This window comes from Megalobrama amblycephala, unplaced genomic scaffold (assembly GCF_018812025.1).
Source record: "Megalobrama amblycephala isolate DHTTF-2021 unplaced genomic scaffold, ASM1881202v1 scaffold513, whole genome shotgun sequence".
Taxonomy (NCBI): domain Eukaryota; kingdom Metazoa; phylum Chordata; class Actinopteri; order Cypriniformes; family Xenocyprididae; genus Megalobrama; species Megalobrama amblycephala.
In genome coordinates this window covers 11167-34683 of record NW_025953427.1, presented here as the reverse complement: position 1 = coordinate 34683, position 23517 = coordinate 11167, and the positions used below count along the sequence as shown (strand labels likewise).

Here is a 23517-nt window from a genome sequence, read left to right as displayed (position 1 = left end):
CAAAATATGCCACAATAAATACAATAGAACGTGATAAATTCTAGTAGTAAATGTGCGCCACTCACGCAAAATTAAACAACTGGGCAGTCACAATCATATTGATCCGTTCAGACAATTGATCCGTTCAGTTCATAGAGCTTATAAAAGCTCCAAACGCGCGATATAGGCCTACAATTAATTAATAGACTGATTTTAAGTTTCGGTGTGGGCGCTCAGAGTATGAGAAGTGCCCTTACCCATGAAAAAGTGAGGGTGCGCTGCTGATTAAAATAGAGAAGTTTCAAGCACTGCTAATAAATTTATTTATCGTACACTTTCGGCTTCACTTTGAATATTGTTTACATTCACAGACAGCTACACTGCATGAAAGGTAATATTCAAAAACCACATAGGCTACTTTAATATTAAAATGTAGACGAAAAGAGGCAGGGTTATGTTTTATACAGTATTTCGTTTTGATATTAGCTACATGCTGTGAAGATGATAAATGACCTTGCCTGAATCACATTTGTGCCTAATAGTCAAACTTGGCAAGTCCGAGCTACCAAGGACGCAAGTCCGGAGAAACGCCAATAGTTTCAGGAACTTGACAGGTGATTTTTTTTGTTGTTGTTGTTGTTATAAAATTTTGTTTGATCACTATCTTCTAAGTTATTTAAAAAGTTTGATAAAGTTAGTTTGATAAAATATTATTTAATTTTCCAATAAAAGATGATGCAGTCATTTTTATTTGTTACATTAAATTAGCAGATTTTTACTCTTATGTATAACAATTGGAAAAAATTGGCAAAGCAAGTATGGGTGAAAAATGTGCTGGTTTAAAAAGCTGAGATGACCAAATTTGGACAATTTTGGACATTTGTCGCTATAAATAGCTAAGGGAATGGGTGGGTTAGACTGCGAGGGGTTCCTGCAATTTCTGTGGTGACGAACATTCTGAGAGACTCAACTGTTGCTGCTGCAGGAAAGATCATTTCTGTGAGTGTTACTACTTGTAGTTTACTGGAGAATTATTAATAGAAGACATCGACTTGTATGTATTTATTTATTCTATCTTATTTTAGCCTATGTATGTCATGTTGTCCAGTTAAAAGCAAACATTATTTAACAAGGTTCAAAATTGTTTAAAGCTTTTATAGTCAATATAGGTGGTTGACAATTCCTGACAAAAAAAAAAAAAATAATAAAAGGGGCATGTTGTCACAACGGAATTGTATGTTATGGGGTTTTGTGTTCATGTTACCCAAAAGCTATAGCTACTACATATACAACATGAGACATAAAAATGGCCTATATGAGTACAAAGAGGTTTGTCAATATATATGAGAAGAAAAAAAAAAGTAATAGGCTAATATTATTATACAGCCTGTGTGTGTGTGTGTGTGCGTGTGCGTGTGTGTGTGTGTGCGCGCGTGTGTGTATGTATTCTCAGCAAATGTGCTTAGAAAGAATGTTGAGGAAAAAACACAGGATATCCGTCATGGTGGTTGTTGCCAGGGTTCGATTTGGGATTTCCCTCCTTCTGGTCTATGTATCTCTGCTGAATTTCTTTGATTATTTTTAGCTTTCAAACATCTTAAAATGCACATATGTACACCAGGGAAATCAAAATTTTCTCCAGGAAGACCCCGAACCCCCCTGCAAACTACATTTTGTGACCTTGGTAGTTTTATACTGCTTATGCTCATGGTTCTATTCTATTTAACGAAATATGAGGTAAACGTGTGAATACATATTTCTCCAAATATGTAGGGGAGAAACTTTCCCCTTCTGTTTTTTTTTTTTTTTTCTTTCACAAATCGCACCATGGCTATTGCAGTGAAGCTCAAAATGAAAGGAGTAACAAAACCATCTAATCATTGCCCTAGGATTAATCAGAAACCTAGGGGATTAACAAGGAATAAACCAGTCAGGAAAGTCAGGAAACAGGGAAAACCAAACTAAAAAAACAATGAAACTAAACATAACCATGTCCATATGTAATTTAAATATATATATATATATATATATATATATATATGTGTGTACAATGTATAGTAAAACTGCCCATTAATTAAAACACATCATCAGCATAAGCTGACAAGTTGGTAAAACAAACCACAAATATTTTCTCTCAAACAATGCACAAAGGTTCTATAGCAAATTAATACAACACCCTTGCCCAACACCCCTACAGACATAAAAAGTACAATGACTGGGAGGGGACATGCTCAGTTTAAATAGTTTGGCCATGACTAACTCGTGGGAATGTGATAAGTCTTGGCCATGAGATCATTTTTATATCATATATTTTTCTTGTGGCCACGACTTCTTTATGTTGAGGGAACTACATAATTTCTCATGGCCACGAGTTAAATGCGTAAGCTACCTGTGCGACCATAGCAAACTGGAATTGTCAGAAATGGATAGGCCTATAATATTTATTTTTAATTAAGAAAAAGTGTGGAATTAAGAAATGATTATTAACATATTGCCTATTGTACTGCATGTGATATAGCAGCATTCGAATGAAGTTTATCAATAAATGTTAAAATGCTGTGTACATTTTTATCTATACCATCCAACAGTCTTTAAATCCATTCACTGATGGTTTATTTTTATTTAATATTTTTATATTATTATTATTGGTTACGTTTTTTTACTCATTATGTATTTGCTTTATTTTCCCCTTCATTTCTCATATCTCATTACCTTTCTTGATATTATGTTACTTAAAGTATATGTTTTGTAAATACTGTAAATGTCCCATCATGCAAATAAAAATTTGACTTTATGACTATATTTCTGTTGATTACACCAGTGACAATAAATGTTATCATTTAGCTCTTTGTGCCCGTGACAGCATTCGCATGAAGTTTGACTAATTTATTATTAATAGTCATTTATTAACAATAGTCAGAATACACAGTGCATCACATTTTGATGCATATGGGACTGCATAGCCACAGACCAGTCAGGGTGCCCATGCTGACCACTGTCCACCACCAAAAGTGCCAACAGTGGGCACGTGAGCATCAGAACTGGACCACAAAGCAATGGAAGAATGTGGCCTGGTCTGATGAATCATGTTTTCTTTTACATCACGTGGATGGCCAGGTGCGTGTGCGTCGCTGACCTGGGGAACACATGGCACCAAGATGCACTATAGGAAGAAGGCAAGCTGGCGGAGACAGTTTGATGATTTGGCCAATGTTCTCCTGGGAAACCTTGGGTCCTGCCATCCATGCGGTGTTAGTTTGACACGTACCACCTACCTAAGCATCGTTGCAGACCATGTACACCCTTTCGGTATTCCCTGGTGGCTGTGGCTTTCAGTAGGATAATGTGCCCTGCTACAAAGCAAAAATGGTTCAGCAATGGTTTGAGGAGCACAATGAATTTGAGGTTTTGACTTGGCCTCCAAATTCCCCAGATCTCAATCCAATCGAGCATCTGTGGGATGTGCTGAAAAAATAAGTCAGATCCATAGAGGCCCCACCTCGCAACTTAGAGGACTTAAAGGATCTGCTGCTAAAATCTTGGTGCCAGATACCACAGCACACCTTCAGGGGCCTAGAGTCCATGCCTTGATGGGTCAGGGCTGTTTTGGCAGCAAAAAGGGGGGCCAACACATTATTAGGAAGGTGGTCTTAATATTATGATATGTAAAAAAAAAAATATATATATATCAACGGCTTGCAGGGCATTAAGGCATGACTGACTCTGCATATACCAGCATTAGGTACCATCACCAATAATAATTTAATAATTTCTTTGTAGCACTTGTTCCAAATATAACAATTTTATTAAGAAATAGAAAATAACTATCAGTACTACAGAATTATGACAAAAATCAAAGCGTGAGATGGCTATAGCACGCAGAGGAAATTAATTTTTTATTTCAAGTTTTATTTCATTGTTTATTTGATTATTTTTTAATTCATTTTATTAAAACTGTAGTTTTAAAATAGTAATGTTCAAAGCATTGTTTCCCGCGATTTTAATTCCTGAGTAAATGCATTTATGCCGCTTCAGAGAAGCATTAAACATTCTGTGTAAATGCACATTTTTGTGATTTTATGCCACTACAGAGTTGGTTTCTGTGCTGCTTTTTCTGTGTAAAGAGCAAACTGATGATACTTGATAGAAGTGTCTCTGATTTGAGTTTTCCTCAGTACTTGTGAAAGCTCCTCTACAGACCGCAATATAGTGTTCTAGGCCAACACTATGTTGCCTTCTGGGTCAACAAAACAAGGTTGGGGTTTGGCAGTACCAATAATGTACTTAAGGTGGACTGGTCCTTAGGTAAACTTGGTCATCGCCAATGAGTGTTGATAAGGACATGGAGACAAGGACCCCAATCATATGTCTTTAATGTCCAACAATTTTACTGGTTACATTGGTATTCATAGTCATATGCACATGTATGTGTGGTTCTAAACAAATAAAAGGAAAAGTATACATTTAATAAGTGATTCTCAATTAAACAGGATATTTCAAGATAGCATTACCAGATGTAAATTTCCAGATAACAATTCCAGATGTAAAGCTGCACACAACACCAGGGGCACCTGCAAGATTTTATTTCAAGGTACGCACAGAACTAGCAACGAGCACCATCCACCTACCAAGCCCCCCCTCCAACGACCCATCACCGACTATAAAGCGCTCACACACACACTTAATAAATACCACTAAATTATTAATAAAAGATAACCCTTGCTTACCTATTTGAAGTTTACTCTCCACCTCCCAGTCACATAGAATTGTTTAAGCACTTCCTCTCTGCTGATTTTAATTTCAGGATGAATGTTCATAAGGGCAAGTCCAGTAAGCCTGTAGTCTGTCATTGTGTTGCGTAAATATGTCTTCAGGCGCCTCAATACGCTGAAAGGCTGCTCTGCAGAGGCCGTGGACACTGGCATAGTTAGGAGGACTTTCAGTACACAATGTAAATTTGGGAAAAAATCTGCTGTGTTCCTTAAAACCTCACAAATGTCACTGCTGCTGTGTGTTGTACCATTAAATTGCCTCCACAGCTCCAGCTCAACATCTAGATTGGGCATCAGTGCCCCATACTCATTTTTTATCTCCTGCCACACTGTGTCCGACAATTCTGACAGTTTTTCCGACAGCAAATACTGGCCTTTCAGTCGTGGGAGTGCCAGGCAAACTCGGTCTTTCACTTTAGATGCAAGGTGATCTATGAAGGGAAGAATCATCTGGCGTTGTTGCTGGTGTGTTTGACCGCTTTGTCTGCGTTGTTACTATGCGAGGGACCAAGGGATTGATATGAAGTTTGGCAGCCAACTCACAACTTTGATCCCACATCTTTCCGAACGTCGCATCCTCCCTTTTATTTTGAAGCAGCATCACCAACACACTGGCATTACTGGCAGCACTCGGTAGATCACAAGTTGGGTTTTGCAAACTGTTGCTAAGAGGCGTTAGATATTGTAATAAACCCTGAATCACAATAATGCTAATAAAGAAATCAAACGACTCCATTGTTCTGCTTAGAGACACCGCTGTATTGCAGCTCCTGGGGTCCCCCTCAGTCTTCAGCTGATCAAATTGTCACATAGATGTTCTTGTAGTTTTGGATGACAGTGCTAATGCACACATCATGCTGAGACCAGTATGTGTCCGAAAACTTTTGTAACGCTGATTTGTGCTGCTTTCACCTAAAAAGTCATTTTGGTGAAACTGTTATGAAAGACAATGTCTTGTTCAGCATTCAAGGCATTTCGAACCAAAGGGATGCGTGTTCTAGCTTTTCCAGCAATGTTTTTGTTAGCGTCTCGCCGGTGGTATCAGCAGTGGAAACAAAGCACAAAAAGTCCTCTCGAATGGAAAAGTTGCCAGAGTCATGATCCACATAGTGGACTAGTAATGAGATTTGTTCTGAATTGCTGATGTCAGCTGTTTCATCCGACAGCAGAGAGAACCACTGGGCTCATTTGCATTTTTAATTGTTGTTTCCCACACAACTCAATTATTTCATTTTGTATTTGATGCCCACAGTAATTTGCGTTTGAAGGTGCAAGCTGCAAATACTGTTTTAAGGTTGCATCACCATCTGCATGAAAGTTAAGAAACGCAGCTTTCGTCTGTGTGACCTCTGAGAGGTACATTTTGCTGTCCGCAAACAGCAATTAATCAATTTTTGCTTGGACACCATATTTGTTGCATTCTGTTGTGTCTTGGTGGGAACGATCTAAAGCTGTACAAATTGACTGCTTCTTTCCTGTACACACATGTAGAAAATCTGCTGCACGTAACTGAGCGATCTGATGTGCTTGAGTGGACAGATGCTTCGTGACAATTTTTTTTTTTACATTACTCCAGTCACTGAATGGCTTTGTCCTGAGAGTCATCTCGCCAGAGGAGAAAAGTATGCAGGCCACACAGAACAGGCCATCCTGTGATATGCTGTACCTCAATGTTGGATATAAAGTCTTGTTGAAAAACTCATCAGGGATTTTTCTTTGTTTCCCAAAAATGGATCTTGACGAGCAACCCAGTCTCTGGGTGGTCTGAATCTACTCTGCAGTGCACTGAGTTTAACTGAATCAGTGGCCAATTTAAGCTCATCCGCTTTAAATGTTCCGATATCTGCTATGTCAGTTATTGTGACCGGGCAGCTAGCAGCAGGTACCTGTGGGCTGGGAGGAATAACTGAAGGTTGCTATTGGAGGGTAGCGGTTGCATGCGAGGAGGCTGAGCAGCTGGCAGCTGGATCTGCATCATCTGATGAAAGAGAGTGGGGCTTGGCTTGGAGCATTAATAAGCGCCCTCTCATGGTACGCACAGTACAGCCATACCGCTGCAGGCACCACTGCACAGCACTGTAATACAATACTGTGAATCCTTATGTTTGTAAGCTTTATGAACCAAATAAACATACATAAACAAGGTTAAAGATACATTAGGTGTCCATTTGAAAGTATATTTAATATATCACAATGGCATTAACTTATGTTTAATTAAACACTCGCTTTTGCATTGCTGCAAGTTTTCCATGCTTCTGTTTATTTTACACATAAACAACTCTGCAAATAATCTTAATCAGCAGTAACAGAAATACAAAAGATGAATAAACTCACTTTTAATCATTTACGCACACAACTCTGGCAGGATTTAGGAGGAAAAAACGTATGAATCATCTCTCTATGACAGAGTGAAAATGAAAGGAGTTCTGTACACAGTAACCCGACCAATGCTGTGGTTTAATTGGCTGTCCGTTTGCGTGATTGGTGCATTGGTTGCTATGTAGGCTCTCCAGAAGTGCAACTAAAGCCACATTTTCACTGCAGGAATTTTCCCCAGGAACTAGGGACTGTGTGTTTCAACCGCAGGGACTAGGGTCTAAATGAAGTTCCAGGTAAAAATTTCCCCCTCAGAAATTTCCCCCTCAGGTACTACTTTTTCAAAGTTCAGGAAATTTCGAGGGTGGGACTTGCATGCTGAACCTGCTGATTGGTTGAGTTCAAGCAGCATTTTAATTGATTGACTCAACGCAGCATTTTATTTTAACCACCATTTTTAAAAGTCTGTTGCGGTGTGTGCAATAAGAGTTGTCTGCTATTTGAATCAACAATGGAGTTTAAATACGATAGATGGACCAACGACAAGGTTCAGGCTTTATTAAGCTTATATGTGGAGGACAAAATCCAGCAGGAACTGGAAAGTCACGTTTGCCTAATCTTCACAGTATTTTAAACCACGATGGAAACACCATTGGGTAATTTGCCAGTAATTTACTAGTAATTTACTATTGATTGTACAGTTATTTACTGTAATCTACAGTATGTTGCTGTAAAGATACCATGCACTAAATTAAAACTCGTTACCTCATTTCATTTGCAGAAAGTAACTGCCTCAAATTGTCTGAGTGCCATTTTAATTTACAAACTAATTTTTTATTATATGCTAATAATATGAGGATATTATTACTATGAACTTATTTCTTTAGAGTTCAATAAAAACATTTTAAATAAAAAGATTTTCACTGCACCAGCAACTACACAGTCACCATCTGTTAAATTAAACAACATACAGCATATCACCAATGTCTATTGATCTTCTCCTGAACCTGAGCACAGGCTCTACTCTTCAGCACAATGGTGACGCGCAAAACTCAATTTTACAGTAAACTACTGGCAACAGTGAACGGAATAAATACGAGCAGAAACTAGAACTATGAGCAGAACTACAACTGTCTTCCAGCCATTACACATTATTACACTTATTACTGACCAGAATAACATTATATCTACAGAAGATTTTATTGAGAATTAACAGAAGTTTAGATGTTGATATTTTGGTGAAAATGTTTGGTTTGATGTGACCATTGAGGAGATCAGCGTTTGCTTTAGTTGAGCTCTTTACCCATGGCTTTTTAATACAGTTTTTTCTTTTCTTTTTTTTTTCTGGCTCTTTAAACTGTTTTTGCAAGTTACATTTGTTATGGCAGAAACAAATGCGGAGAAAAAAAATTGAGTGCTGATAGTTAGGTGTTGGTGAAGACATAACCTTCGCATAGTCTCTTAATTCACTAAATTCATACTGTGTTTTATCTGTTGTTACATTATTAACAGACTAATATTTTTCATTCGTGCCACTGTGAAACTACAGCAAGAGATCCTACAACAATCAGCTAAAAAGAATTTATTTTTAAACGCCATGCACAAAAAAATAGCTGCAGCGTTTAGACACACAGATATAAAAAATCAGCACATCAATCTCAACAATGGTGGCAATAAAGCTGCATAATTTATTCATTCTGCAGTGCATGCTGGGAGTTTTGTACTATGCTGGCATCCAGCATGCATTGCAACATTAAACTTTTGGATGTCACCATTTTTGAGATTCATATTCTGATTGGTCATGTCTCTGCTGTGCAAGTTATGCAGGAGCTCAAAATATTTGATGCATTATAAGACTTATATATTCTCCTAAATAACTGAAATGTTGCTTGTTCTTACACTGTTGAATCACAGATGTAGTACAATTAATAAAGATAAAATGCCCATTAAATCAAAGACTAGACACAGAAAGAGATCAGTGAATTAGACAAGTCCAAGATGATTACAGAATCATCATAACAGCCAATAAACCTGATCAACTTCATGTTAGCTTTTTCCTGCCATATCAAATGTGTTTTATAAACACTCAGTTACAACAGCCAGAGAGAACTAATGTGAAAGAATCAAGAGCCCAACTAAAGCAGACACTTGTCACCATGATGGTGTCTGCAAACTTCAATAAATTTATATTTTCAATAAAACATCAACATCCATATCTGTTAATTCTCAACAAGAACTTCTGTACATGTATGAAAGAAATCATGTCAAACAGGTTTGTAAACCTGTGACTGAAGTCAGTTGTAGTTCTTGTGTTTCTGCTGTTCTCTTTTTTCTGGTCTTGTTTCTCTGTCCTTCAGTGATTCTGCTAATCATGTGTTTATAAAATGTCTGAATTCACTCACTTCTTTTAATTAACTCTGTCAAGTGGACTATATTACTTAACTAATGTAGGGAATAGTGAATGAGGGTAGGGTGTGATTTAGAACACAGCCTCTGACTTTGAGCGTTGTTAACTCACAGTATATTCCTCTAGGCTACTTTCTCGAAGATGACAAATATTACCCAGAATGCAGTGTTTCTACAGTATATTACTGTTTTAATGGTAAACGGTTTGTTACTGTCAGAATTTGGCCGTTTCTCTACAGCAAGGTCTAACAAGTGCATAAAAATAATTAATAACTGCCACCTGCTTTTTCCTGTCATGGCTAACGTTAGGTGTGTTATCTTAACCCTCAGGGGTCTGAGGATTTTTGGGACCCTGGAGAAGTTTTGACATGCCCTGACATTTGTGCTTTTTTCAGTTGTTCATAAACATATTAATGGAAAAAGTGTCATTACACTGTATTCAGCACAAACTAGGCTACAATAATATGTGAGGAACATGTATGTACATGTTTGTGTTTTTGAAGGAATAACGTTTATGCGTGGTTATTGAACAAACAAAAAACTTAAGTCACTGAAATAAAGGCAAAAAATATATATTAAATCTTTGTTCACAAGACTTCTGGGTATTTGAGGTTGTAGACTAGAGTTTTTGCTTCAAAATGAGGTAAAAATTATGCTGCCTGCTTGTTCATATAAAACAATAGAGAGATTTAAATTTTCTAAAACATCTTTGGTCAAGAAACACAGTATGCGTGGAGGCGTGAATCCTCATGTATAATGGGTGATTCTCACCTGAGAAGACAAAAGAATCACATAATAATGACCTGAAATGACTTGCATATTAATGAGGCCTTTCAGTCAGGTAGGCTGTGAAAAAACCCTCTGTGATGGTGTATATCAAACATACAGAAAAAACAGCAATACTGTGAAATATTATTACAATTTAAAATAGTGGTATTCTATTATATTCTTTAAAATATAATGTATTTCTGTGATGCAAAGTGTCTGAACAATTATGTTACCTCTATGGCATTTCATATAGGCTTTTAGCTTAAAAGCATGCACATTTGGAGAAATATTGATGGATTCTCATATGTTTGTCAATTTTCTATATAGAAGAGTAATATTTATTTCATACTTTATACTTTATACATTTATTTATACTCAACAATTCATACTTGCAGCCGGAGGGCGCTCTGTACACCTTTAGTCCACAAATGCCTGAGCACTAAAGAAGAATAGGCAATCCAGGAACTAACCGAACTAACAGAGGCCAGAGATCGCTATATCATCCAGATAAACACTTTTCAAGACAATAAATTACGGTGGCCGAGAGAGCTCAACGCGCTGCAAATAAAGAAAACACATGCAAATAGAAAAAACACCAGCAAATAAAGAAAACATCTTCATCAGTTTGACAACACATGCGCTGCAAACTCCACAACACTTGCAAAAAGACAAACGCGCTGCAAACTCCACAACACTTACAAATAGTGAAACGCGCTCCAAACTCCACAACACTTGCAAAAAGACAAACGCGCTGCAAACTCCACAACACTTACAAATAGTGAAACGCGCTGCAAACTCCACAACACTTGCAAAAAGACAAACGCGCTGCAAACTCCACAACACTTACAAATAGTGAAACGCGCTGCAAACTCCACAACACTTACAAATAGTGAATCGCGCTGCAAACTCCACAACACTTACAAAAAGACAAACGCGCTGCAAACTCCACAACACTTACAAATAGACAAAGATGTCTTTTTGTAAGTGTTGTGAAGTTTGCAGCGTGTTTTTCTTTTGTAAGTGTTGTGGAGTTTGCAGCACGTTTGTCTTTTTGCAAGTGTTGTGGAGTTTGCAGCGCGTTTCACTATTTGTAAGTGTTGTGGAGTTTGCAGCGCGTGTAACTATTTGTAAGTGTTGTGGAGTTTGCAGCGCGTTTGTCTTTTTGTAAGTGTTGTGGAGTTTGCAGCGCGTTTGTCTTTTTGTAAGTGTTGTGGAATTTGCAGTGCATATGATGTCAAACTGATGAAGATGTTTTCTTTATTTGCTGGTGTTTTTTCTATTTGCATGTGTTTTCTTCATTTGCAGCGTGTTGAGCTCTCTCGGCCACCGTAATAAATACACAATTGAGATGATGTATGCATGTATTGACTCAGAATTTGCGTCTGAATAGCACTCCCTCCGTGGGCGTGGCCGCATTAGTGGATAATGAGCTGAATCATGGATTTCTGACATGGCTCTCTTTTCATACAGATTACATAAACACATAATGTTTGTTTTCGATTTGACTTACACGATTTAAAACCTGACATTTCAACGTTTTTTTAGACATAAGTCTAATTTTTTTGTGATTAGTATTCACTAAGTTACAGTTCATTTTCTGAGAACTATCAGATTGGACTTCCTTCAGAGGGAGACGAGAGATCATGCATCATGTTAGTTTTCTTTATTTTACAAAAAGCACAACATTTTGTTTTTACTCTGAGTGTACACAAACAAAAGAACATATTCCACAGATTAAAATGGTGTTTAACTCCTAATTGTATGAGCAACATTAACAGAGTATTTTGAGTCTCTTTCACACTGGTAAGAAAAAAACCGCGGTGGTATCGCCAGCGATACCCTCAGACCTCAGAGTGTTAACTAATAACATTTATTAATTAGCTTATAAAGCCCACATCTAACGTTACCGAAAAAAGTTCAGTGATCCGTCAGATCCTGTTGGTCGGTTAGTACAGTTTACTGCAGAACAACTCATTCTGTTGGTGTGAAATAACACAGAAATCAAAAATTAATAGTTAGTTATATATCTTCAATCTCCCCTCGAAGCTCCAACAGTCTTCAGAGAACCTGTCAGTCAAAACCGTCAATCATGACGACACGCCCCGTTTCTATAGCATCAAATTGCTAGCTAAAATCCAACTTATCACAAAAACGAACAATTGAATATATATCAATGTGATAACAACTACCTTAAATGACCAAAACCATCTTTTGGAAAATTTTATTTGAAGCATAATTTATTTTTTTGTTTTCACTCATTCCTGTTCATTTGCATTGAGAGGGCGGGGTTTATGACCTGTACTGCATCCAGCCACCAGGGGGCGATCAAAGAGCCCGCAGCTTCACTTTTCAGGACGTATGAGGCACACCCAATATAGATTAATCCGTATTAACCTGTTAGCCAGCACCCCCGCTTTTGGAAAATCCCAAAAAAATGACATACCCAAACTAAAACAGATACAGTTCATGAACCCTTTGCACTAAAATCATAAGTAAGGTCTCATTTGAAAGCAGACACTTTGCAGTTTATGGTAAACTCATAATTAATTATTGTCACAAAGAAAATAGTTTAAAATAGCTTTGAAATTTTGAAAAGTTATTAGAAATTTATTTTTATGAAATATATTTATGAAAATGAAAGTGAAGTTGGCCTTGTGGCAATCTAGAAATGCATTGCAGCTAAAGCCACATGTCTGACCATGTTATATTTCAAATCTGAAGATGATAGGTTTAAAACTCTGAGTTTTATTACATGTTTTTCAAGACCATGTCATGAGACTTTATTTAGAAAGGACTCTAAAATGTTAACTGATGTTTATTCTCATCTATTCAAGGGTATTGTCAATATTGTGTTTGTGGTGCTAAGTGCCCCATTCAGTTTCAGTCTCCCCTGAACACATTCACACCTCTCCAGCCTGCTTATGGCTCTTATTCTTTTCTTTTGTCTCTATTATAATTACTGATGTTCTATTCAAGATGATTTAATCCCTCATTTCATTCACCAAACTTCTCACTTCACCTTCTTTTAAACTGTATCTAATGCCCTTCTTGGAAAAAAAAGAGAGAAAAAAAGTGAGCTTTACTATTAAAAATTATTTATTTGCATTAGCTTTAGATTAGAACAGGTGCATCTCTGGGCTCGTTAGCATATTAGCTTAGCACACCAACAAAACACGACAATTTATAAGATTAAAACCACGTTTTTTCTCCAAACTTACTAGTCGATTGTTTTAAATAACCTTCTTTGATGTGATGTGGCTTTGGATCAAAAATCAGACAGAAAATATATCATTTTAGGCTATTCTGCACAATGAGAAAAGCTATCTCGATTAGCATTGCATTATAAATATAATCTACTATTATGAATACCTGACATGGCGTGAAGAACACAGATAAACCACATATCGTCACAATCGTGTATTTATTACTTTCAAAAGTGACGTTCTGTATGTTTATATCAATGATTATAGCGATGTCTGGTAGCCTCTGTTAGTTCCGTGTATGTCACATGACAGCCTCTTGTTCATGCTGTATTATTTGTGGACTAAAGGTGCACAGAGCGCCCTCCGGCTTCGGGTATGAGTTGGACACACAGTAGTCAGTGTATACAGCGCTCATATGATGAAAACAGCGCGTTTTGGGTAAAAATTGAATAAATATGACTCCTCTGTATAGAAAATTGCGCACAAGAGTCATGTGTCTCACAGACACAACAGCGCATTCTTGTTTGTCTTGTGGTACTTTATAGGGGCTATATGTAAGATTTTTACTTTAATAAAGCATAAAAGTACCCCAATATGTTTGGAGATATTTAGGAAACATGCTAAGTTCACCTACTTGTTTCTCAGAAAAATAATGCAACAGCCAGACATTCTACTTTGAAATGTGCGTTCTGTGTCTTTTTTTTTTCAGTGCGAAACCACGTGCTGCCAATTTATCCAGTAGTATTTCAACATCACAGGTTGCCAGTTGGTGGAAAACAATGCGTATTGCAGCCATGGAAACCAGCAAACAAACTGGGTCAGAGAATCGCAGATTCTACCTGACCTAAAAAGCCTCTGCATCCATCTAAAAATCTCTATGAACGACAGCATATTAAAACACAGATCAACTCATCAGCTTACAGTGTGTAAGTCTCCTCAGCTTTCAGTGTCAATTGCGCTCCCTCTTGTTGCATGGCCACCCGCGTCTTTGAAGGAGGGGGCGGGGCAAACAATATTTTAAATGCAGTACCTATTTCGACCACTGGGTGTCATTCCTACATAGAGCCCCTTTAATGATTTAAAAGTATTTTCGTGAATAAGAGTATGATCATATAATGTAATGCTAGCCAAATTATGACAGAAAAAAATGTATGCTGCTTTAATTGTGTTAAATATTTTTAAAACGTTAATCTGAACAAATTAATTGCATGCATTAAAGCGCTAATTTTCCACCAGTTTTAACATATTGCATGAATTAACAAATTGCTAATGTTTTAACACACTGCTAACATGATTTAGTGTTTTTTACACATTCTTATGCCAGTTGCTAGGCTTTAATGATAGATACTTGGTGAATTGAAGCTTAAGTGCTTTATTAAGTTTAAGTTTATTATTATTATTATTAAAGGTGCCATCGAACGTTTTTTTACAAGATGTAATATGTCTAAGGTGTCCCTGTCACGGTTCATGAATCCGCTGTCTCATTCTGGTGTCTGTGTGTTTGTGTGGGTGTGTCACCTGATTGTTTCGTGTGGGCGTCGCCGCTGATTGTTTGATCAGCGGCAGCTGTGCGCAATTTCCATCTGCCTATTTAACGCCTTGTCTTTCGTCTCATGTTTGTCAGATCGTTGTTTGGAGTCCTGGTGTTAGTGTCCTGTGCTTTCTCGTGTGTGTTTGTTCTCTGGATTGGATTTCTCGTCGTTGTTTCCTGTTTCCTGTTCCTCGTTGGATTTCACTTTGGATTTCACCCACGGATTACGGACTCACGGACTCACTACACCACCACGATTCACCAACGGACTCACACTGCCCATCGAAGTCCCTGCGTCACCAGTCCCCTGCTGTGTTTTATGTGACTGACCTACATTGTGTGTGTGAAGCTCTAATAAAAGAGATTAACTTGCATCTGCATCCGTCCTTCTTTCCATGACAGAACGATCTGACCAACTATGGATGCAGCAAGTTCAGCAGCCTTGACGGAGTTCATCAACCACAGCATTTTCATTCCCAGCAGCTTCAACAACTTCGCACTCCCACTGCGCCGCCCCCACCGCCGATTCCCCCCCACACCGCTGGAGTGGTTGGATCAGCCGGAGCCACGCCTCCCGGTTCCTCAAACCTACGCCGGTGAGCCGAACTTTTGTAGAGCGTTTCTGACTAGATGTTCCATGCATTTCTCGTTACAGCCACGCACCTTTGAGAGAGAGGAATCCAAGGTGGCTTTGTACTCACGCTCCTGACGGGAAAAGCAGCTTTGTGGGGAACGGCGGTGTGGGAGAACCAGGATCCATGTTGCGCCTCGTTCCAGGCACTCGCCGCCGAGATGAAGAGAGTGTTTGACCGTGCGGTAGCAGGCAAGGACGCCGCTCGACTGCTCACCGAACTCAAGCAGGGTAATCGCACGGTCGCTGAATACTCAATAGAGTTCCGCACTCTGGCGGCGGAGTGCTGATGGAACGAGGAGGCGCAGTGGGATGTGTTCCTGCATGGGTTGGCCGACCGTGTCCACAGAGAGATTTACGTCCTGGATCTTCCTCAATCACTCAATGGACTCATCGATCTCGCCCTACGAGTGGACACTCGACTTCAACGACTGGAGCGTTTGGATTCTCCCAGTACAAGGTCCCAAGGAGTGGAGGGCCGGTCGGCCAGTTCAGCGGACACGGTCGGTCCTTCATCCGATCCTGAACCCATGCAGGTAGGGAGGGCTCGGCTTTCCCGGGAGGAGAGAGAAAGGCGGAGATCCCAGGGCTTATGTTTATACTGTGGAGCGTTGGGTCATTTCCTCAGGTCGTGTCCAGTAAAAGACCAAGCCCGGTAGTAAATCAGAGGCCGCTTTTAACACCCCTAGGGGGCACCTTGAATACTTGGTCATGCCCTTAGGGCTGTCCAACTCCCCAGCGGTCTTCCAGGCACTCGTCAGTGACGTGTTGAGAGATATGGTTGACCAGTTCATTTATGTCTACCTGGATGACATATTGATATTTTCCTCGTCTCTCCAGGAACATGTTCAACACGTCAGATGAGTGCTTCAGCGTCTGTTAGAGAATGGGCTTTTTGTCAAGGCGGAGAAATGCGAGTTTCATGCACAGTCTGTTTCTTTTCTAGGTTACATCGTCTCGTCTGAGGGAGTTCGCATGGATCCTGACAAGGTTAAGGCTGTGGTGGATTGGCCTAGTCCAGATTCCCGTAAGGCCCTACAGAGGTTTCTGGGGTTCGCCAATTTTTACCGGCGTTTTATTCGCAATTTCAGCCAACTAGCCGCGCCTCTGACCGCCTTGACCTCCCCCAGAACGACCTTGGTGGTCAGATGCAGCGGAAGCTATCTCAGCGTTCTCCCACAGATGATAAGATGCACCCTTGCGCGTATTTTTCTCATCGTTTATCCCCTGCCGAACGCAATTATGACATTGGTAACAGAGAGTGGTTGGCAGTCAAATTAGCGTTGGAAGAATGGCGACATTGGTTGGAGGGTTCGGGGGTACCCTTTATCGTTTGGACAGATCACAAGAATCTAGAGTATATTCGATCAGCTAAAAGACTTAACTCCAGGCAGGCTCGGTGGGCACTTTTTTTCTGACGTTTTGATTTTTCTCTCTCGTACTGCCTGGGCTCCAAAAAGCCCGACTCTTTGTCTCGCATTTTTGACCCTTCCGAACGCCTGTCTACTCCCGAGTGTATTCTTCCCGAGACATTAGTGGTCTCCACTCTTACATGGGAGGTCGAATCGAAGGTCCTGTCGGCCTTAGAAGGGGTAACGCCTCCACCCGGATGCCCACCGAATCGTTTGTTTGTGCCGGAGAGGTTAAGGTCCTGCGTTATCAAATGGGGTCATTGTTCCAACGTAGCTTGTCATCCAGGGGTTAATCGGACCAGGTTTTTGGTTAAGCAACGATTCTGGTGGCCTGCTATGGCTCGTGACATTCGCAGTTTTGTTTTGGCTTGCTCGGTTTGTGCCACTGGTAAGACGTCCAATCGGGTTACCCCAACCGCTGTCTGTCCCTTCGATACCCTGGTCCCACATTGCGCTAGAATTTGTTACCACCCTCCCACCCTCCCAGGGGTACACGGTCGTTTTGACCGTTGTGGACCGGTTCTCGAAGGCGACTCATTTCATCCCCTTAACCAAATTACCTTCTGCTAAGGAGACAGCGGTAACTGTCGTGGACCACATCTTTCGGTTACATGGCCTCCCGGTAGATGTGGTGTCCGACAGGGGTCCCCAATTTGTGTCCAAATTTTGGCAAGAGTTTTGTAGATTGCTGGGGGCGACTGTCAGTCTTTCTTCTGGGTTCCATCCCCAGACTAATGGACAAACCGAGAGAGCCAACCAGGATTTGGAGAGAATGTTGCGATGTTTGGCCTCCAAGAATCCTTCCTCCTGGAGCCGACAACTCTCTATGATTGAGTACGCACATAATTCATTACCAGTGTCTTCCACGGGCCTCTCTCCGTTTGAATGTAGCGTAGGTTACCAGCCACCTGTTTTTCCCAGTCTGGAGTCCGAAGTCACGGTCCCCTCCGCTCACGCCTTTGTCCAGAGGTGCCACCGCACTTGGAGTAGAGCCGGTGAGACTCTGCTGCAAGTGAGGGCGCACACCAAGGCTAAGACTGATCGCCACCGGTCAAAGCCTCCCGTATACGTCGTGGGTCAAAAAGTGTGGCTTTCTACTAAGAATATTCTGCTCCGCTCCGTTTCTAATAAGTTAGCTCCCAAATTCATCGGCCCGTTCCCTGTCACCAAAATCATTAGTCCGGTGGCAGTCCGACTCAAATTACCTCCAGCGTACAGGAGAATTCATTCCGCCTTTCATGTCTCCAAAATTAAACCCGTTTTTCATTCCCATCTTAATCCGCCTACCCCGGTTCCCCCACCGCCGCGACTCGTAGATGGGGAGCCTACGTATTCGGTCAACCGTATTCTGGACTCTAGGCGGAGGGGACACGGATTCCAGTACTTGGTGGACTGGGAAGGTTACGGTCCGGAGGAGAGAAGTTGGGTTCCTGCTAGGGACATTCTGGATCACTCCCTTATCGATGATTACAATAGGAGGGAGGGTACTGTCACGGTTCATGAATCCGCTGTCTCATTCTGGTGTCTGTGTGTTTGTGTGGGTGTGTCACCTGATTGTTTCGTGTGGGCGTCGCCGCTGATTGTTTGATCAGCGGCAGCTGTGCGCAATTTCCATCTGCCTATTTAACGCCTTGTCTTTCGTCTCATGTTTGTCAGATCATTGTTTGGAGTCCTGGTGTTAGTGTCCTGTGCTTTCTTGTGTGTGTTTGTTCCCTGGATTGAATTTCTCGTCATTGTTTCCTGTTTCCTGTTCCTCGTTGGATTTCACTTTGGATTTCACCCACGGATTACGGACTCACGGACTCACGGACTCACGACACCACCACGATTCACCAACGGACTCACGCTGCCCATCGAAGTCCCTGCATCACCAGTCCCCTGCTGTGTTTTATGTGACTGACCTACACTGTGTGTGTGAAGCTCTAATAAAAGAGATTAACTTGCATCTGCATCCGTCCTTCTTTCCGTGACAGTCCCCTGAATGTGTCTGTGAAGTTGCAGCTCAAAATACCCCATAGATTTTTTTTTTAATTAATTTTTTTTAACTGCCTATTTTGAGGCATAATTAGAAATGCACCAATTCATGCTGCGGCCCCTTTAAATCGCGCACTCTCCACCCCCTCCCGAGCTCTTGACTCTATCACTGCATAAACAAAGTTCACACAGATAATATAACCCTCAAAATGGATCTTTACAAAGTGTTCGTCATGCAGCATGTCTAATCGCGGAAGTATGGTATTTATTTGGATGTTTACATTTGATTCTGAATGAGTTTGATAGTGCTCCGTGGTCAGTTATTATCGCTCCATCTGCCATTTTTCACTGTTGTCCTTGCTTGCTTACCTAGTCTGATGATTCAGCTGTGCACATCCAGACGTTAATACTGGCTGCCCTTGTGTAATGCCTTGATCATGAGCTGGCATATGCAAATATTGGGTGCGTACATATTAATGATCCCGACTGTTACGTAACAGTCGGTGTTATGTTGAGATTCGCCTGTTCTTCGGAGGTCTTTTAAACAAATGAGATTTATATAAGAAGGAGGAAACAATGGTGTTTGAGACTCACTGTATGTCATTTCCATGTACTGAACTCTTATTCAACTATGCTGAGGTAAATTCAATTTTCAATTTGATGGCACCTTTAAGTGAGTTATTTTATAAAAGTTTTGACCCCCTCAATGAAAGTCTATTGGTCTTTGTCAAGCCAACATAATTCTGAGAAAATGTCATTTGTCATTTGTTGGCAAATTCTACTTCATTTGATTTGATAGTTGGTGTCTCAAGCAATGTCATTTATACATTTTAAAATGTGGCTAAAATATGGTCATACTGTTACTGATACTTCTACTATTTATTCTTTCTATTTATAGGGCTAGAATTTTACAATGGGTAACAGTACATCTTCAGAAAGAAATGTAATTCCTCTCAAAGACAATACAACAGCAACAACATTATTCAAACAGGAGCCAGAATGTTGTTCAAAGCAGGTGACATACAGAATTCCAGCTCTCATCTATATCAGTAAAGATCAAACCTACCTTGCCTTCACTGAAAAGCGGAAAACTGAAAAAGACACAGATGCAGAAGTGCTTGTGATGAGAAGAGGATCGTGGAAAGATGGCAAGAATGAAGTTGAGGTACTAGACATGTTTAACCAAAATTGTAAAATATTATTCATAACTGACAGTTTTCTTAAAGTCCCCCTGTAGTCAATAATTCTATCACTTAAAACTCAACTTTGATCACCAAAATGACAAATTTATAAATGTTTTCCTGTAAAAAAAAAAAAAAAAATCATCATGCCTTAAAATAGCTTGAATGTAAATCTACACCCTTGCTTCATTTAGTATACCTGGATCTATGAATATGCTAATTAGCCCCACCTCCACTCGCACAAGCTCAGAGATCCATTCGGTCAACTTACTGAGGTAAACACTGCTCAATGATATCACTTTTTACATTGTTTGACACATAGCGGTAAGATTAGCCTTTTGCTTGACTACTTTATCAAACATCTGCTAATAATGTTTTGCTAATGTTACACAAACTGTCCCCGTTCGCCATCTCAGAGTCAAACAGCTGCCTTCTAAAATTCAGTATCCTTAGAACCGCTTTGAACAACTCAGACCATCAGTGGAGAAAGGCCTATAGTTCATCATAATATCGTTATCACACACCCGCTATATTGCTAAATCTACCTGATTTTTTTGTATCAACAGAAAAATGTATGGGGATAACCTGGTGGTCATAGTTAATGATATGTTAAAGCCCGCCCGCACCTTGACGTGAACACTAGTGATTTCAAACCGCATTTTTTGAAACTGTCTTTAGATCACTGCAGTTTTAAAGGGAAAATACTCAGCAATGGTGTTGACTTATGAATTTAAACATGGTTTGTCTTAAAGCATATTAAAAACAGCACATATAGACATAAACAATATTAAAAACTTGATTTTCACCACAGGGGGACTGTAATAACTTACTGTAACTGTTTCATAGATTCTTTACACAATCTAGCATTTTTTAGTTTATAAAAGTTATCAACAGTCATGATGTCATGCTTTTAATTTCAGTGGGTCAGTGGATATCAGGTGCTCAGCGCTTGTCTACCAAACCACCGCAGCATGAATCCATGTCCGGTCTATGAGAGAGATTCCGAGACCCTCTTTCTGTTTTTCATTTGTGTTCCCAATGGAGTCTCAGAAAATGACCAAATAAAAGAAAAAAAGAACAGGGCTCGGCTTTGTTACGTAACCAGTAAGGACACTGGCAAAACATGGAGTTGTATTACTGACTTGAAAGATGTGATCAGTGAAAAGGAGAAAAACTGGGCCACCTTTGCTGTTGGACCAGGACATGGTGTTCAAATGAAGAATGGAAGACTGATTATCCCAGCATACACATATTATTTTAAATCCAAATGTAATACGCCCACATCACATGCATTTGCATTCTACAGTGATGATAAAGGAAACACTTGGCATGTAGGAGAACATATGGATGGTGAGTCTAATGAGTGTCAGATGGCTGAGATCATAGACGACGAAGGTAACAGTACACTGTACTCCAATTCTCGAGGTACATCTGGCTATAGAGTCGAGGCTCTAAGCAAGAATGGTGGAGAAGATTTTGACAAACCTTCATCTGCTCAAGAGCTGATAGAGACTGGTGAACGTGGCTGCCAAGGAAGTGTGCTGAATATTTGCCCTGATCAGAGTACATGGCTGATCTATTCTCACCCATCTGATAAAAAGAAGAGAAAGGATCTTGGAATCTATATAAATAAATTACAGAAGGATCACATGCAATGGAAAACCATACAATGCATCAGTGATGGTCCAAGTGGATACTCAGATCTGGCAGAGTGTAAAGATAGAAAGTACATTGCCTGTCTCTTTGAATGTGGACAGAAAAGAGAAATTGAAAAAATAGCCTTCAAGCTTTTCAATATCAGCAATGCTTTGGATAATCAATAGGTGGATTCTCCACAGCAACGTTGAGCTCTAGAGCTCACAGCAATGTTAACGTTGTTTCACGTTGCAAAAATTGGTGTCTTTTGATGTAATTTTTGTTTGTTTGTTATAGTTAATTTGCTTAATTAAAATGTTAAAAATCAAGTTGGAAATACATCAATATAATAATTCAAATAACCAACCAAACTATATGCTTTCATTATTATAACTGTATTATAACCTTTTAAAATCCTATATTTCATTCACCTGAATTATTCAATAAGTAGGAAACAGGAAACATATTTTCATTAGTTTAGCTATATTTTATTTGTAATTTCATAACATTACATGAACATAAAATAAAGACATTCTTTGAATGATGTTGAAAATGTTGTTTTTTTTTTATATGGAAAACTCAGACTCTTACACCTTGTCCAGTGTGACGCCTACACTTGACATGTCAAAGGGAACATTCCGAATCCATTAAGAGTCACACTACACTGTTCATTCTATTTATTTCCATTCATACACATGCAAATGTGTCAGACCAAAAAAAAAAAAAAAAAAGCAGACCACAAACACAAGCTAATACAAAAAGATTCAACCACAATCCAAGATTAGCCGTTATGCTTTTTCCAGTGGTAGAGCCACGGACCCTCGTATCTCCCAATAATAAGGCAAGGCAAGGCAAAGCAAGGCAATTTTATTTGTATAGCACATTTCATACACAATGGTAATTCAAAGTGCTTTACATAAAAAAGAACAATAAAAATAGAACATAAGGAATAGAAATAACAGTAAAAACAGAGAATTTTGTTTTGGATGGAAGAGCTAGGAAGTTTCAGGGAGTTTTGTTGTTGTTGTTGTCCGTCAGAGTGGATCTAAACGGATCTATCCATCAGAGCGGATCAGAATGGATCTTCCTCACACGACAGGACTGCTACCTGTTAAGGCACTTCAAACTGATAAACACAGTTTCAATCTCCCCTTTTGCCTAGACACCTCAAACTGCACCACACAGCCGGAGATATCTATCTATGCAACGCAGTTCAAATTTCCCCTTTGGAAAGTGTCCTGACTGTAATCCAGAGATATCTTAACCATGCACTACAGCTTAAATTTCCCCATGGTTTGTCCCCTTATCCAAATTTACCAAATTTTAACCTAATCACTTTCTTCCTAATTCTCCCAGCTCTTTCAACCAGACAGCAATATTTAAAATGCATTAAAAGTCAGAATAACAAGATGATACATAAAAGATATAAATACATTAAAAATGAAATAAAAACAGGAAAAGGAATTAAAAGAATAAAAAATAATACGCATAAAATAAAGTGCAAACAGTTTGGACATAGCACAGTGCTCAATCAGCAAATGCATAGATAAAAAGATGTGTTTTGAGCCTGGATTTGAATGTGGCTACTGTTGGAGCACACCTGATCTCTTCTGGAAGCTGGTTCCAGCTGCGGCTGGCGTAACAGCTAAAAGCAGACTCTCCTTGCTTTGAGTGAACCCTTGGTATTTCTAAATGACTTGATCCTGATG

The 23517-nt window shown here is 39.6% G+C and overlaps 2 protein-coding genes across 3 annotated transcripts in view; both read left to right on the top strand.

Annotated features, from left to right (window-relative positions):
* LOC125261857 (sialidase-4-like) overlaps nt 1-23517 on the top strand; it is a 40869-nt gene that overhangs the window by 10730 nt on the left and 6622 nt on the right. The window lies entirely within an intron of this gene.
* Nucleotides 894-22303, top strand: LOC125261858 (sialidase-3-like). Of its 2 annotated transcripts, none has more exons than XM_048180412.1 (3): nt 894-978; nt 19891-20157; nt 21094-22303. In XM_048180412.1, the coding sequence occupies exons 2-3, from the start codon at nt 19906-19908 to the stop codon at nt 21994-21996; spliced, it is 1155 nt and encodes a 384-aa protein (XP_048036369.1). In that variant the 5' UTR covers nt 894-978; nt 19891-19905; the 3' UTR covers nt 21997-22303. The 2 variants fall into 2 exon arrangements, with proteins under 2 accessions (XP_048036369.1, XP_048036370.1); XM_048180413.1 differs by lacking the exon at nt 894-978 and adding an exon at nt 14312-14370.

Coding starts and splice junctions, on each gene's coding strand:
- LOC125261858 (XM_048180412.1), top strand. CDS start 19,906: ATGGGTAACAGTACATCTTCAGAAAGAAATGTAATTCCTCTCAAAGAC. Junction 20,158..21,093: donor ATGGCAAGAATGAAGTTGAG/GTACTAGACATG, acceptor TTTTAATTTCAG/TGGGTCAGTGGATATCAGGT.